This window comes from Phlebotomus papatasi, chromosome 3 (genome assembly GCF_024763615.1).
Source record: "Phlebotomus papatasi isolate M1 chromosome 3, Ppap_2.1, whole genome shotgun sequence".
NCBI classification, from domain to species: Eukaryota; Metazoa; Arthropoda; class Insecta; order Diptera; family Psychodidae; genus Phlebotomus; species Phlebotomus papatasi.
This window is the reverse complement of record NC_077224.1, coordinates 51259890-51278257: the sequence shown is the minus strand read 5'-3', so window position 1 is coordinate 51278257 and position 18368 is coordinate 51259890. Positions and strand designations below refer to the sequence as shown.

The 18368-nt window shown below is 32.5% G+C and overlaps 1 protein-coding gene across 2 annotated transcripts in view; it reads right to left on the bottom strand.

Annotated features, from left to right (window-relative positions):
* The window catches only part of LOC129807214 (facilitated trehalose transporter Tret1-like), a 91888-nt gene that overhangs the window by 10575 nt on the left and 62945 nt on the right, over positions 1-18368 (bottom strand). For both annotated transcript variants that reach the window (XM_055856318.1, XM_055856319.1), the window contains 4 exons: positions 4049-4223; positions 1275-1462; positions 959-1191; positions 624-865 (listed from right to left, as the gene is read on the bottom strand). In XM_055856318.1, coding sequence (XP_055712293.1) covers positions 624-865; positions 959-1191; positions 1275-1462; positions 4049-4223 — 838 coding nt within the window. The remainder of the gene's footprint in view (positions 1-623; positions 866-958; positions 1192-1274; positions 1463-4048; positions 4224-18368) is intronic.

Sequence of the window (18368 nt, the reverse complement as noted above, 5' to 3'; positions counted from 1 at the left end):
TATAATGGCAGACTTATTAGTTTCGACTAACGCTCTCTATTATTTTTTATATTAAAATTCCGATATTATAAACATGTCGAGCACTATGATGATGTATCCACTGTATCCATATTTGAGATTTTGGTGTATTAATTAAAAGTTATCACAGGTTCTTGAGGGTATATGGGGCTTTGACCTGTGGGGTTCCATTGATATACGTTTTTTCACATATTTCTAAAGGAAACTGGTCTAAAACGTAATGTAATATAGCCTTACATAATTACTATTAAACTATTATATCAAATAATTGTAAGGTCCAGAAAAGAGAATCATTCACACTGACCTACTCCAGCACGACCGAACTATTGTCGCACAAATACGAGAAAACATAAGGCATTGTCCGTTGCAATTAACAGAGACTTAACATATTCTCCATTAATTGAGACTATTTCATCAGCCTGATTTTAATCCCAAAACCGCAGATTTAATATTACTCCGAATTCTTTTACGATATGAATCCTACCTATCAGAAGTTCATATAGCTTTACCATTGATTGTCTCTGGTGCATCTTTAGTTTGTATCTTCCGTATAATGAGACCAATGAGACAAATATTTGAGGTGATATCTTCTATTAATGTCTTACCTGTAAATCGTTGAAAAATCATAAGGCCGCAGGTTATTGAGACAGGTTTTATGAGACGTGCATTCTTCAGAGCTGATTTAATATTGGCCAAGATGATTCTTATAGATGCACTCGACAGTAGATTTGTGGTGTTTACCTTTGGCAGGATTGCAATATTTGTCTTCACTGCCCGTATATTTGACCTGATAGTTTCCAATTCCAATTCTACATTTCTATTTGGACCTCGAAGCCACAGAAGAGATCTATTGAATTATATAGAAAATGATTTTAGAGGAATTCACAATAGGTGAACAATTTTTCGTTCTTTTTTTGTTTGGTATTAGGTATAATCTCACCGATAGGCGTCCTCATCACGTCCCTTCAACACTAAATAACTCGGAGTTTCTGGTACATAAATCACAGTTAGAAAAAGCATAATTGGAGCCACTGACACCAGCATAGCAAGTTGTCGCCAGTCGAGATATGCGCCCAGGGAGAATGATATCAGGAATCCCAAGTGACCGGCTATTTTCTGAATGGCACTCAAAAATCCCCGGATATCAGGTGAAGAAATTTCACTGATGTAGACCTTTTTAGGAAGAAAAACAGAAAAAAAGAGAGGCAGATGCATTTGATTGGAAATATTGGATGTGTAATAAATTCAAATATTACTTGAGTCACCATGGAGATGATGGAGCAGCAGAAGCCCCCGAAAAAAGCAGTCATAAACATCGTTTCCACTGACTTGGCAAACACTGTGATTATCCACGATAGCGAAAAGGGTAGAGACATAAAAGCTAGAATTCTCTTGCGGCCGTACTGCATGGCCAGACCGCCAAATAAGCCACCAAACAGGGCACCTGCACGAAATTATTGTAATTTATTTGCATTAGATTCGGGGGAGATTCAGGACTGACTAAGAAGTTTATGGTTTCCTCCTGCTACCTCCCACACTCAGAAAAATATTTTGTCAAAACAGCAAAAAGTTGTGCTTGAATTAATTCATTAACCCATCAACATCCCGACGTAGGTCTACTTAATATTTTCTATTTTGTTGCAAAAAGTAAGTAAAATTTTGATGATGGTGCTATTGAAATGAAAAATGAACATGTTTTTTTTTAGCATCTACAGTAGAGCCCCGCTATAGGCCATCGCTCTATAGTCCACAATTTATCGATCGTTGATTTCAAAACACTGATTTTAAGTTAGGTTATGTTTTTTAGTACGCGACATGCAATGTTGTCATAATTATTTTAATATTTTTGGCAAACTTTATTGAGTAGTTGTCATAATTGTGATCCATAGTGGACTATAGTGCGACCCAAGAGTCAAATCAGGAATCAAATATGGACTACAGCGAAACTCTACTGTAACTGTTCTTAAGTGCTTCTGAATTATCGAGTTTTCCTTGTATCGATTCCTGTCACGACTATTTGGTGGTTTTAGAACAGCGCAAAGACTGGTTAAAACAGTCGAGACAGGAACCAATACAAGGAAATGTCAATAATTCAGAAGCACTTTAGAACAGTAAAATGCTAAGAAAAATTCATTTTGGATTAGGAACTATTGGATAGGTCCATTTGAATAGAAACATGATACCCTATTAATAACAAATTATTACAAAAGAAAAGTTTGGTAAATTTTCTTTGAAGTAATATTGTAAGATTTCGTGATTTTTTCTAAAATTTCAAAAATGAAAACTTCAAAAGTTAAAATAACATTCTAGAAATGTTAATTTTACCTTGCAGTATTGATCCGAAATCGGTGTAAATATTATGCTTTTTAGGTGTATAAGAACCTAAAGTTACCCTTTTTCATGCTAATTTAACCCTTAAAAAAGTGTAAAATTAAAATTAAAAAATGTTGATATATTTTTACACCTGAAAAGTGTTAAAATTATAAGGAAAAATAGTTAATCGCACTCCCATTTTTTTCTCAGTGTAGTAACCTCTCACTAATTCGGTTATTTAAAGATCGGAAAATTTCTAGTTTTTTTTACACTGAGAAAAAAACGGGGGTGCGATTAACTTTTTTTCCTCATAACTTTAACACTTTTTGGGTGTAAAAATATATCAACATTTTTTAATGTTAATTTTACACCTTTTAAGGGTAAAATTAACACGAAAAAGGATCACTTTTACCCCTAATACACCTAAAAAGGGTAATATTTACACCGATTTCGGATCAATAATGCAGGGTAAAATTAACATTTCCGGAATGTTATTTTGACTTTTTCGGATTTCTCTCAGTGTAGTTTCTCTTGTGATTTTTCATAGGATTCACAATAATATGAGTATTTAAATTTAATATGGACGTAATTGAACAAATATCGTTGGATTTAAAATCGTTCCACGACCGATTTTTTTTATAATTCGGATGACATCTCGGTCCCAAATGCCCGGATTTCAAATAATCTACTGTAGTACTCAAAAATTTAAGAAAAATGTAATAAAAAATCGAAAATTTAGAAATGATAGCCGATCAAACCGTCTGCTAAGATTTTTAAGATAAGCCGTGACACACACCAAAACGTTTTAGATATATTTCACAGCTTATTAATTTTAATAGCTTTACATTAATCAGAACGCATAAAATAATTATTATATCCTGAGGTCAAATTCTTGAACGTAACTAGTCACAACTGATTACTGGGTACCCTCTATTTCGTTTGCCGATTGCCTGTTTAATCGGAAATTGAGCCATAGCCAAAACCAATTATCTCATACAACACTCCACTGTGTATTATCTCAAACACTTTCCCTTATGATTTAGTGAGTTTTAGAATTTGCAAATTAATGAATAAATAATTTTGAATCAGCGACAGAGAATTTATTAAATTTTATCTGAAAATACCTTAGAATCAATACACCTTTTTGGTTTCAAAATTGATCCCATAAAAATATTCCTTAATCTATTTTTCGAGAAATGTTCAAGTCGTAGAGAATAAATTAATGACAATAATTATTTTCTTGCAAAAAATAATGCAAAAAATAATCCCCGAAACTAATTATGAAATTAAACTTATCGTGATTTTATTTAGAGGGAAGTGGGGCACCTTTAAATTGGAGTACCTTTGAAAATGGATTTCCTTCTATTTTTAAATATAACTGAACCTTATTATGATATAATTCAGCACTACAAAATTCTCAATTCGATTTTAAAATAGGAGGAAAAAAAACAATTTCAAAGCTGCCCCATTTCCCCCTATTGATTTTTATCGGGCGTCTTGGCTTATCATATTTTAATTTAGACGGTTAAGGAGTTTTTGTCCTAAAGTGCAGACTATATTTTATAATTTTTTTCTCCTAACTAATTAGTTCAAAATCTATAATGCATTGATATTCCAGAATATCTTTAAATTGGGCTTCAAAGCAAACTAAATGGCTGTTACAAAATATTTTCTCGCAGTGCATCCAAAGAACATCATTCTTAATATCTTTCCCTACCTAGAAGTGTTAGACTGGCCACCCAACTGGCTTGTTGATCGCTGACGGAGAATGTTGTGTAATTTCCTCGGGGTTTGATTTGTAACTCCTGTAGACTGTCGATGGCAGGACTAGCATAACCTTTGCCCAAGCCTGCAGCCAATGGACCCAGAGAGATTGCCAGAGCGGCTACAATCTGAAAGCAAAGACGAGAGACAAATGAGCAATAGATAAAAGGCTGACTTATTCAATCGTTTATCTCGTCAATCGATTTAACTGAACTATTCCTCCGGTATTCCCTCATTTCTCTTATGTCCTCCAATCTTGGTGATTCCACCCCTTTCGCCCTATCAAATATCATGTTATACAAGAAGTTGAACAGTGTTTAAATGACTGATTGGGACAAGTGATAAATGATTTAAAATCTCAGAAGAGAAGAAAACCTCAAGCAGTCATGTGGATAATTTACGTAGGTGTGAAGGATTTGTATGCAAAGCTGCGATTGCCAATAAAGCTGCAAATCTTTAAACGTGTCAGCAACAATAAGATCTCTCACAATGGAGGGTAAAAAATATGGAGTTAAGTGGAGATTTTCTCTTCCCTGGGATTATGAATAGCACACACAATGCATTTTGATCAATTTCACTCCGATTTCTCCCATCAAATAAACCAATTTGCAACAATATGATGGAGATATTGGCGCCAAATGATCGACAAATAACATGCAATTCCTTTTAAAGCCACCTTCTTGGCGAGACGCTCAAGAGGAAATCCAACGTATTGTTTTCATGTTGCAATGCCAAGATTGATAACACAGTCAAGGATTTAATACCGGAATAATATATTTCAGACACTGTCAGGAAAATTTAGTTAGCTCAAATAAATCAGTATAGTTCTCTGTAAAACTCAAGGGTTAAGGGCGAGGTTATAGATGAGTACAATATGAACAAATGAGCGTTTGAATAACGTTTTCTCCGTTTTAAATTTATCTTACCTACTACTATATCACTATAAAAGTTTTAACAAAATTGTTTTGTTCATAGTTTGCACAGATAACATAATATTATAAAGGGCGTGGTCTTTTTATTCTAAGCCAAGACAGTTTAGATCCCGCCCAGAGGTAAATTTCTGATTTTAAATAAAAAAAAATATCAGCTTTAGTGTAATGTAGTATCTGATCCTAAAGTACCACAACAATTAATAGTATTTATCCGATATATAAAGCGATTAAAAGATATTAAATTTGTGGTTTTAATGGAATGTAAAAGGTTTATGGAAAAGAGGAAAATGTCTACCTCGATCATCCGGGTCATCGATTACCAAAAGTTGATATCACATACCGTTTGACCTCTAGCTTATCGAAAAAGATAAAATTATTTCCGTTACTTAATCAACCTGTTACCAATTTGGACTGATGCAGCCGACTTATCAATTTCAAGATATTCTAAAAATAATCCAAAATTAAGCAATTCAATTGAGAATCGAGGTACTAGCCCAAGAAGCAAAATAGCTGCCTTATTGAACCAAGTATTAGACAAGTCTTTTAGTGCACTTTTAAAAGACTTAAAGTGAAAATTTTCTGTTGAAATTCCCAGAGCGTCTCTTAAGATCCTTAAGAGTGCGCCACTTTACTCATAGTAATCTCAGTGATGGAAGCAAGAGCGTTATAAGTAAATAAATAGATTTTTGGTTCTATAGTGCCTTTCTTAGGGATTTCTACAAGACTATTTTAAGAAAAAATTGCTGCTTGGGAGATCTAGAGTAGTCAAATTGTGACCTTAAAATACAAAATTCACTTCCCAACAGCTTTGACAATGCACTCTACATATTAGTGGGATCCAACTGAAACAGCTGGAGAAGTCCAAGTATCTTGGGGTCCTATTTACGAGTGATGATAGGATGGATGCAGAGCTCTGCTCTTAAATTGGTGAAGCTTCTGCAGTAATAAAAAAGCTTGGCAGAAGCGCAGGGCCGTAGCGCTAGGGGGGCATTGAGGGGCAATGCCCTACCTTAAAACTTCCAATGCCCTACCTTAAAAACCAGAAACTAAGATAATGTTCTAAGTAAACTGTTCGTAGTATATGGTTGAGAAGAAATTAATCTCCTATTAAATAGCCTGATACGTCTAATTTAATAGAGTTATAGATTGAAGTGCTTAATGCAATTGGTTAAAATCGTATGGAAAATCGAACGATAGTTTTGTGAAAAATTTAAATATTTTCACAAACATCTTTAAAAAAAATAAAATAGAGTATTTATCCATGAATTTGGCATTGTTATTAATGAGTTGAAATTGCAATTGTTTGATGATTAATTAAATGAAATAAAGTTTTTCAATAAAGTTTTTTTCCTTTTCTTATTTACGCATTCTCAAGATACTTAAGGGGTTACGTGGATCAAGAAGACTGTAAAAATATACATAATTTCTCAACTTTTTTCAGCATATTAAAAAAAAATTAATTTAAGCTCTTAAGCATATAAAAGTACAACATTAACATAACATATATTTTCTAAATTTTTCATTTAAAATTTTTAAAAATTTAGTCATTGAAACCATATTTTGGAGTTTTTTTTGGAAAAAAACATACTTTTCGGTGAAGAAGTTTCCTCGGAATTGGTCCATCTAAAGTCTAAAAATCAAATATTTCCTGTTAGCTGATAAGTCAAACTAATCCTTAAATGAAAGATTTTATGTTCACTTGATTATAACGTATTCTACACAAGACAAAACATTTTTTTTGTTTTACCTCATTCACTTACATTCAAGTGAAGTGGACGGCAATAGACTAACCAAAATAGATCAATGAAACATTTTGATTAATGCTCTACCTTTAACTACTGATGCCCTACCTTAAATTCAATTCTAGCTACGGCCCTGCAGAAGCGTGGTGAGGAAGTCGTTCAAATTATTTGGTCGGTGGTAAAATTATTAATTTGGTCGTTCAAATTATCGGTTTGAAAAGCTGTTTGATTCCTATTCTCAACTATGGTCATGAGATTTGGGTAGTGACCGAAAGAATAGCATCTGTATTGCAAGCTACCGAGCTGAGCGGTTAAGGGTATCATTCGCCAAGATCAAGTGAGGAACATAACCGTTCATAAGAAGAGTCGAGGACCTCCTTCTTCGACTCTTCGAATGAAGAAATATTCAGACCTAGAACAAGGTGGCTGCATGAAATTATGGATCTTGATTTGGAACGCTTTTCGATCGAACACAAACATCATCCTGATGTGGCGAACGATTGGCAGTCGTAGGCTACTAACCTGGATATCCTAGGTCCGCAATAGGGACACAATAGGGATAACCGGTAGAAAATGATAATGATGATGAAGGGGTAATATTTAGGTCATAGATATATATAAAGTATAGACAAAATGTTCGGCTGGCCTACATTTAAAACCTATCCAAAACTTATTGAAAAAACCTACGTCAATTTTGAGAAAAACCATAAAATTGTACTTTTAGAAGGAAACATTAGGGGAAAAGAAAAATCATTTGAATATAATGTTTCTTTTTATGACGGGTCATCGAAGACCCGAAGTCAATATCTCTTACCGTTTGAGCTTAAGATCAGTGACAAATTTGAAAAAAATAAACAGAATATATGGAATGCTTTCTCTTTAAGTTCGAGACAGTAACACGCGACGTTGTTTATCCGTCCATCTGTTTGGTCGGTACTAGAGTTAGAAGCCAGACGGTTAAAGATAGCAACTTGGGATTTTTGGATAACCATCACTTTATAAATGTAATTCTTGAACGATCAATGCTACGTAGATCCTATGGATCAATTTAAAAGGTATTTAGTGAATCTCTGTGATATGTAATTTTTAAGTATATTCATTAGTTTTCCAGAAGTCCGTAATAGGATCGCACGAAAAGGGTAACAAGATTAACTTTGCACGCCTGTCGACCCTTTACAACTTTAGTATGGTTCTCGGAATTGATTCTAAGAGATTTCTGAGTAAGATCCTGAATTGGCTTCAGCTACTTTTGCCTATAAGTCTGGCCCGATGTCAACGTTCTTTCATAATGTTTTACAAAACTTTTGTCAGCAATGTTTTATTTTGTGGTAGAATATCTTGTTGAAGACATTTAGGACATAACAATAAAAATATTAATGGACATTTTATTTTTATGTAACGTGGGTGGTTTATTGTTTTTTCTCAATTAGAGAATATTTTCATCAAGTTCAAGTATGCTATCTCGTTATAATATCATTTCCAACAAAATGTTTTTCTTCTACATCAGTTACTCGGGAAAAAAGATAACGCCCTATTCCAGACATTTCATCCTCTTAAAAGTGTGAACTGAAGGTCTGAAATATGATACAAAACGCCAAGTTAAACATTAATAGTCCGAGATTGTACAATGATGATTGCAACAATAGAATTGTTTAGTGTAACATTCTTCTAGGAAATTTAGTAAATTGCAAATCTGTCTCGCCTTTCATATCATAGGGAAATGGGAGTGGAAGAGAGAATAACATACCCAACATTCCACAAAATATTCTCCTCTCTTTCCCATTTCTCGGAATGACTTGAAATTTACCCTCAATAAAATGATTACGCAATTTAACAACCCTTTCAATTTGGAAAATCAGAGAAAATTCACGAATTCCTCTTTTGCCGAGTCATTTCGCGTCAAAAGAGGAAGAATCAATTAAACTAATGAAATTCTCACATTCATTTCCAAATGAATTTCAAAATTCACTTTTAATATCCGTTCATTATTAATTTACATACGCTGTAAATAAGTTATTTTTAATGGGCATCGCGGGTATTGCCATAGCTCAAATAAAATGAACAAAGAAATTTTATGTATAGAATTAACATGTTATATATTTTGTCAAATATGTCATATATGCGTAAATTTACGAGGTGAATGAAAGACATGCATTTACCATTTTCATTCACATTTTCATCTTTTTGTTTGTTGTGAGAGAAGCATCATCAAATTGTATGAAGCAGACATAAATTTTGAGAAACAAAAACGAATTATTTCCTGAAAGAACAACCATCAAGAACACGCACTTTATATTGTTTTATATTAAATATAATCTTTCAATCTTTAAGTGTTTCACATGTTTCTGTCACCACTAAATTTATTAATTTCCTACGCGAGGGATTTGTCTATGTCTGCTCTTAAGAATCATTCTTTACCAAATTCATTAAATATGCAAGACATTTTACAAGCAAATTTGTCTATTGAAATTAAAATGTAGATATTTTTTGATATAGTCCCAAATTGTTGTACTCCGACAGGAGCATGAACTGTATAATAAATAAATAAATAAAATAAAATAAAAAAAAATATTTTATATCATTTACTCATATTTTAAATTTTTTTTAGAATTAATAAATATAATTTATTACTCTTTCCAATTGCCAAATACAGAAAGTGTTCACAGTCTTGTTGTTTTCATCTTTCTATGTTTATATAAATTAATATAATAATTCAAAATATTTTAAATTTTACTAATCTCCAATATCATCCAAATTCATAAGAAAATATTAAAAAAAAAACGTATAAAGGAAGGGACAATTTGTAATGCTTCCGAAAGTATGAAAAAGGCAAAAATCAAACGAGCAGTAAAAAATTCAAAATGAGCAGTAAAAAATTAAAAATGAACAGTAAAATATCTAATTATCGTCAGTAAAAAACTTAAATGGGGCACTAAATGGGTCAAGCGGTACAGCACTCGCTCTATGATGCAAGTGTCCCGGGTTCGAATCCCCTTTAGGTCACCAGGAATTTTTCTGGCGTTAAAGGTGTTCGGATTGCATCCAGTGAGCTTCACTGCACTTGATTCCACGGGCATGGGACTGATAACCTCATCCCGTACAAGAAAAAAATAATAATGCATGTCATAGAAATCCTCTTGTAGAAAGACCTTGTTCCTTCATGGAATAATGTGTCAGCATTATTATATTATTAATATTTAAAAAAAAAACTTAAATGTTTACAAAAATGGGTTTAATTATTTAACATTTAAAATTGTTGAAGTCCTTTATTTTGCCTTTGCTACAATTTGGACGATAATATCACTGTTTCATTTTTTTTGTTACTGCTTAATTTTAATTGTGCGAATAAGACGACGTTAATTGCAAATCAATAATTGGGAATTCCGGAAGTCGTCGGGAAGTGGCAATCACTCAGGGAAACACATCAACTATTTCCAGAGCTTTCGGCTCGGTCTCCAGTCTCCAAGCCTTTAGCAGTGTGCAAGTCTTGCAATTTTTTCACTGAGACTCGTTCAGGGTTTTGGTCAGGATTACAACAGGGCATGAGAGGGAACGGAGGCACTATTCTTACACTGTCTTTTTTTAATTTTTTGTAATATTTGACACAATTTTTGGGTTTTCTTCTTCATCTTGTGTGTTGCAGGGTCTAACATATTAGGTCCATACAGCCCATTCTCTCCTTGCTCCTGGGGGGTCAATTCTAGTCTGGGGGATTCATTCATTGTGGGAATAAGCCGACGTTAATTGCAATCAATAATAGGAAAATCCGGAAGTCGTCGGGAAGAGACAGACCAAGCAAGACACAAGACGAAGAAGAAAACCCAAAAATTGTGCCAAATATTACAAAAAATTAAAAAGACTGTGTAAGAATAGTGACCCCGTGCCCTCTCATGCTCTGTTGTAATCCTGACCAAAACCCTGAACGAGTCTCAGTGAAAAAATTGCAAGACTTAACCACTGATGAAGGCTTGGAGACCGAGCCGAAAGCTCTGGAGATAGTTGATGTGTTTCCCTGAGTGATTGTCTCTTCCCGACGACTTCGGGATTTCCCTATTATTGCTTAATTTTAACTTTTTACTGCTCATTTCTACAGTCTCTACGAAAAATAGCCTTTTCATAAAATCGTTGAATCGTAAAATTTGCGATTTGATGGCACTTTAATCTAATAACATCGAATGCAAAAAATACAAAACATCGAATTGGATAATACCGATATCGCCTTCATGGGGAAATACTTTATCGCAAAGTAATTTGAATCGAGAAATAAAAAGAGATGGCAAAGCATGCCAGCTTTGCGGAATGCTCAAACTCACGTTAGAAGTCTCCGTGAATTATTTTTTCACATGGTCTTTTGGTGCTTATTGGTCTACTAGCGATTAAATTGATTAATAAATCACAAAAACATTTAAAAATCTAAAATTGGTAAAAAAAACGATCATTCTATATGTTCTGGCTTGATTTACAAGCATAGGTACAAACCAAAAATGTTAATGCGAGAAAGATAAGTCATTCCAAAAAATCCAAATTTAACTAAATCGGTTAAAAAATAGGCCCTCTAGACTGATTAAACTTTGACCTGTTAAAATCCAAGACACGGATTTTTTAGGTCATGGGTAGGTTTAGACGAAATTTTCACCTGAACTACGTCCAAAACATATCCAAAAATAAAATAAAATCATTGGAGCTGTTTTCTAAATAAACCAAAAAATATGTTTTTTTTTAGCAATGGAGGAAGGTGGGGTAAAATAAAACTCATAATAATGATTCTTGGGTCGATTTATGAGGGGGAGGGTATCTCGAAAACCGGATATTCGTATCTCTTACTGTGTAGCCTCTATGGGTTACAAGTTACAAGTTAACAAACAGAAAAAGAAAATTTAAAAAATAGGTCATTTAGAGGGTACTTTAGGGATTGTGATTGATGCTGTCGAGCTGGAAATTTCAAGGCCTTTCTGAAAAATTCAAATTTATCCAAATCGTTTGAAAAATAAACCCTCTAAACTGGTAAAATCAATGGGGTCCGGAAATCGTCGGAAGTGAAAAATGCATCAACTTTTTCCAGAGCTTTCGGCTCAATCTCCAAGCCCTCATCAGTGGTCAAGTCTTTAAGTTCTTCTGTGAGTTTCGTTCAACTTGGTCAGACTTATTTGAACCGGGCACATGTAGAGAATGGTGACACTTTCTTTAAATTTAACAATTTTCACTACTCTAGGCAATAACAAATTTTATATTTTCCTTTTTTCTCGGGATTTTTGTGGTATCAGGGAGTCAATCTTTGTTTGCACAAGTGTTCGCTTAATAAAAATGGATTAAAAGTAATGTATATACGTTAAAGTACCCGTTAATAATGTAGTAATTTTAATTACATCAAAATTAGGGATTTTGTCGAGGCTCTAATTTGGAAGATTACATAATTCTGAGGATTCGTTCTCATTCTCTTAAAAATAACATGACAAACATTCGCAACAACGCACAATAACTTTTGTTTTGTAAACATGTTTTTGACATTTTAATGAGAGCGAGAGAGATCTAGATCTAGTCATCTCGCTCACTCTCATAGGAAATTATGAAAACATGTTTACAAACAAAAGTTATTGTGTTTTGGCCATTATAGCAAAGAAAACATATTTTCCAAATAAATATCAACATAAAATTTGAATTAAATTTTCTTATTAATTTTAATTCTTCTGTGATTAATTTACTTTTGGCTTGGCTTTTGTCACAAATCAAATTCAAATAATACGGATATTGCTCATTTAGCTCTTAAATACGAAATGGAACTAAAACGTATACAAACTTTCACATTGAAAAATCATTTACAATTTAAAGTTTCTGTTTAACTTTCTTTCACCTCAAGAGCAACTAATTGACATCAGAGATCCTAAAATAAATGCCCCGTGCGAAGTAATTTGTTGATGTTGAATAAATCGATCAAGAACCGCCTCGTTCTTTCCCCGTGAAATTTAATATAGTAATTGCGTAGAAATCAGTGAGAAGTAATTTGCAAAAATCAAAACAGGCACAAGATCCTCTTCTCAAGACGTTTTCCTAAATAAATTTAAGTGCAAATAAACAGATGGGAAAAGAAGTGAGAAAAAAATGCCATGGATGAAAATTTTCTGAATTCTTCCCATGGTAAACGAGGATGTTAAAAGTTTGATCTTGCTGTATGAGTTTTGCATATACAAGAGAATCTACACAATTTTAATTTTACAGCAGATATTGTAAATGTGTTATAACAATTGCAACGATCTGTCGTCTGGTATTTACATTTCAGCTCCTCGAGACGCCTTTTGGATGTGGTTTGGGTAAATAAATTGACTTTTCCTTCGGATAGACTCTACTTGGCTAAAAATACACCAATTTTGCACATCTCCTATTTGCATGATCTTTATTCAGCATAAATGGCTTTCGGGACAAAAGGACTGAATGAATATCAAAGGCAATGTCTTGTGGTTAGTAGAAAAAAAAACCATGATTTTCTCACTTTGTCTCCGAGTCAATGCCAAGAAAATCTAGCTCCTTCTGCACATTTTCTCTATCATATTGTGACATGGATATGGCAAAATGCAGACAGGAGAAATGTTGAAAATAAAATAGATGTGATATTATCATAAGTAAATATTAAATAAAATTTTGCAATATTGTAATTAAAATTTGATACACTCGTAATTACATAATTCTTAGTAATCTTCACGATTTTATGTTAATTTCCTTTTAATTCATTTTTATACCGAATGATTTATTATCAATGTAATTATATAAGAAAGATTATCAATATTCATTATTGCGCATTTCATTCTTTTATATACGATAAAATACCTTGAAAAATTGTTAAAGGAATAAATGTCAAGATCCTGTTTTAAGCACTATTTTATCTATTTTTATCTTTCTACAACTATATTACACGGAAGAAAATGAAAATGAAAATTACTTTATCGCGGTTATGACCAGTTTTAACCCTTTATAGACTTATATGATACTATGTTGTTTCTCTTTCTTTTTTTCGAAAGGAATATAGTACTGTAGAACCGCTAATTCAAGGATAGGGCACCTTTGAAATTCGGATTTTTCACCAATTTTTAAATAAAATTGAGCCTTATCGTAATATAATTCAGATGCACAAACAGATTGAGAAGCTAAATTACATTATGATATGGCTCAGTTCCACTTAAACATGGGAGAAAAATCCTAATTTCAAAGGTGCCCCACTTCCCTCTAAATAATTATACTATTCTTGACAAACTGAAAATAATTACCATGATTCTTTTTCATGAAAAAAGATTTTAACAAATGATTCTATGCTCACAGTAAGACCTAATTTTCTCTTATTTACTCCCCTTGTTCCTAAAAGGTCGTACATTCTTCCATATAAAATGTACTAGCAAACGTATGACTTATTTAAGAACGATGTTTAGACTGAATAAAGCACATTAAAATTCTTAAATAGCTGTCAATCGTTATACTGTGGAGGTTGGTCAATACCAATGATAGCGCTGAGTGGTAACTTAATACAGTACGACTCCAAAGTATAGAAATTTTAAACGTAAATTTAAAACAAAAAATATGTAAAATTTCAGCATAAATATAAAATAAAAGAAACTAAGAACATAAGACAGCTTTTAAAAACTGAACTAGTAATTTTAGCAGTTAATATACTTGGAAAACTATGAATATATTAGAACTAAACTCGTTAACACAATTGGAGTCGCACTGTTAACACTAAACCTATCGACCGTTTTTTGTCGATTTTCGTACTGCGCTCGGTCAAATGACAGACCGTGATTAGGTAGCATACTCCACAAATTTTAATTGGAAAAGAAGAAAAATTAAAATTTAAAAACTGAAAAGTATATTACATGCATATTTTAGGAAATTTATAAAGTTTGAATGCGATCTTGTACCGTTTAAATATTTGTTAATTTTAAAAGGTTTTTAAACCGGTCAATTTGACCGGTCTTGGTAAGTTTAGTGTTAAGGTGGAGTCATCACCTATGGACGTTATTCACTTATGGACAGCTTGCAAAAATCTTAAATTCTTGCTCAAAACTGGGGTGACATGATAACTTACTTTCGATACTATCTACTGTCGCTTCTGAAAATTTTAAACGACAGCAGGATCTTCTGTAACTAATATAGATATTTTTTTTTTTTTTGCCCACCCTACCTTAGGTCTTATTGGCGAATGCCTATATATGACCGCAGACTTATGTTTTTAAGACTAACTTTACAAAAAAGGTACAGAAAAAACAACAAGACAATATAGATATTTATCAACAGTCACAATCTTTTAAGAAAATCAAAATGAATGGCCCAACAATGCGTAAAATATTGGCATTCACTTAAACTAACAGATATAGATTTATCGACACTATCGATTCGATAATGTTGAAAAGTTATCATTCCACCCCAGATTTCGAAAAATAACAAAATTTTTAATCACATCATAAAATGTTAATTCTATGATTTTTTGAAATCTGTTTTAGGTAAAAAATCAAGATTTTTGCACGCTGTCCATAAGTGTATAACATCCATAAGTGATGACCCCACCCTATATATAATTCTTCTCATGCTAGCTTTATTACTATTATTATAATTTATTTTTATCAAACTAATAGGGTTCTGCCCTTCTACGACGTTTGTAAAAAAAGAAAAATTTTCTTTTAATTTCAAGGGAACGCTTTTGTAATAAAATTTTGGAATTTTTTAATTTCCTAACTTTCAAATTTTGTAAAGTACTTACGATTTTCATGGAAACAATTTTCATCAAATTTCAGTATAAAAAATCATTAAAATCATAAAAAACTCTTATCTACGCATTATTCGAGTACTTATGACTTAAAAAAAAACAGAATGTCTTTTTTCGTAATTGACTTGTCTGATTCGTTGTTATCAGTGTTTTATCCCGAGTATTTTTTATTTTCAATGTCCTACACAGTAAAAAATAAGTACCACTATAATAGTAGGTAATTTTTGACATCTCTATTATAGTGGTAATTTTGGGAATAGTGTAATTTTTAAAACGTGTAATCTTGTGCGTGTAAACTTTTTTGCGTGTAATTTGGAAAATGTAATATTGAGAAATGTGTAAATTTGAGTGTGTAAAATAGAAAAACATGTAATTTCAAATGTGTAATTTTTATTTCCTTGTAATTTTTTACATTATTTCTATAATTTGTTATTCACATTATTTTTACAATTTGTTTAGTCTTATGGGCATTATTCCTTTATGTAAATGACCTCATCAGGATGGTAAATCTGTAAATAAAAAAAGATATGTCAGTCATTTTAGTAGAGGGAAGAATAAAAGTAAAAATTGACTATTCCGGGAACATATTCGTGATTTAAAAAAAATCAAAGACGAATATAATACCTCTAACTTTGAGGTCTATTTACTCCTTTGCAAATTCCTCTATTCCACCAGTAACTCCTTCATCTCGTTCCTGCTATTTAGCCTTCTGTATCTGAAGCTCTGTTGTATCTGGTTGAGTATCTCCTCTCCTAGATCCAATATGCTCTGTAAATGAAAAGAAACTAAGTTATATAAAACGGGATTGAATTGGAAATCTCCACGGATAGCTGAGTGCCCTATTGACAGCGCCCTGATTGAAATTATCTATTCCCGGAACATCATAACCCTCAATAGTAGGAAGTTCAACAGGGCAAAACGTGCTTTGAAATCTCACTGGCACTTTTGTGGAACATTGAGGGTGTGAAGGATAGATTGGGAATCTAGTGAAAGTACGGAGGGGCCCCGTGCAGCAGAACACTGCGCTAAATTGACTGTTCCGGGAACAGGAGTTATTGCAAAATTTTATGGTAACAATGTGCTAATTTTGACATCACAATGATTCAGAGTTTCCATTGGAACTTTCAATGATCTCTGAAATATCGATTTAGAATGCACAAAGAAACGGCAAAGGGCCCCAAGGCGCAGAACACTGAGAGAAAATCGACTGTTTCAGGAATCACATTCGTAAATCAAGGCCCTTCCAAAATAAATGAAGATTTTCACACAATATTCTTTCTCAATTTCACTGAAAGCTTGATCATCATAAAGGGGGCTACTATGGGGGCCACCACCGATCAAAAACTGCGCTTTGAGACAGAAAACTTAGACAAAAAGACGGACAGAGAAGTTCAAAGTCACGCCACGAGTCACGACAATTTCACAGATGTTTTTTTTTTTTGCAAATTCTCGCAATGAAACTCGAAAACCCACTGTGAGGAGATGCATTTCACTATTTTCCTTTTGGAATTTGGTTATTCTAAACAAATAGGGTGTGAAAAATCAGAAAACAAAGGAAAATACTCACCGAGGTGGATGCTTCCTACAGCTGTCAAACTGTAATGGCGAATTTACATGTTTTCGATTACACGCACAAAATTTTACACGCAGTGGAATATTTACCACTTTTTTAGTGACACTGTTACACTTGAATAGTGGTAAAAATTACATTTTTGAATTACACGCAGAAAATTTTTACACAAATTATTTTTTACACAAAATTTACCATTTTTATAGTGGTAAAAATTAAAATTTACAATTTTTCAAGTGGTAATTTGGAAATTACACGTTATTTTTTTTACACGATTTTTAACTGTGTAGCTGGAATAAGCACAATGTAAAAATGTTTTTCCTTGCGCAAATTTACTAATTTTATAAAAAAAAATAATTTTGATTTTTAAGTAAGGTCTTTGTTGCCTGAATCATGTAATTGGTAATTTAAAAGTTTGAATTAAATTCTGCGAGAGGCTTTATATTTTATTTTTAATCCTTAAAGATAATCCTCACAATCTTCAAAATAATTACTATTAAATTCAATTTTCAGTAAAGGATATTTAAATTTTAACGATATTCGTAAGGACTGAGCACGCCTTCTCACAATGACTTCACACGTTTTTTATTTAATCGAATTACTTACAAATTTTGAGATGAATTTTATAAAAAAGATTAGAGACCAATTTTCAAAACCAACTGTTTAATTTCGCAAGCAAGATAATAGTTCAATTTTTAAAGAATTTCGAATTCTCAAACAATTTCCTTTTCGAATTTCGAAAAATCTCAAGATATGTTAACAATAATAGTCTCAGCGTTGTATTAAGAAAAATCGAAAAGGTTTGAAAGTTTGAAGATATTATAGGTAAAATTTGAATAGTCTGAATTTCACTAAATTGAAAAGGTGTGCCAGCCCAAAGATTGAAAATTTGAAATTCAGTTTGATTTTTCGAATCAATGACTTTTTGTGCAAATAATAAATTGTTTTTGTGCTCACAACCGAAGTTTAATTTTCTAAAAGTATGTGAACAAGCAAAATCTTACCATCCACAAGTAAATCTTGAGAAATTCGAAAATATATTTAAAGATCCAAAAAAGAGACTTTCTTACTTCTTGATAATTCCGCGAGGTGGCTGAAGTACATCCTATTCGAATTTCGAAGAGCTCAAGTGTCAAAATGTGGCGGTCTTCACTTTTTTTTGAGGAAAAACATAAAGCAACGACATTTATTCTTTCTGTCCCATTATTTAATCACTCCATAATCACTGAGTAACTCTTTTGCCAGATTTTTAGTGTGATATTTGATTAATTTTCCCCACT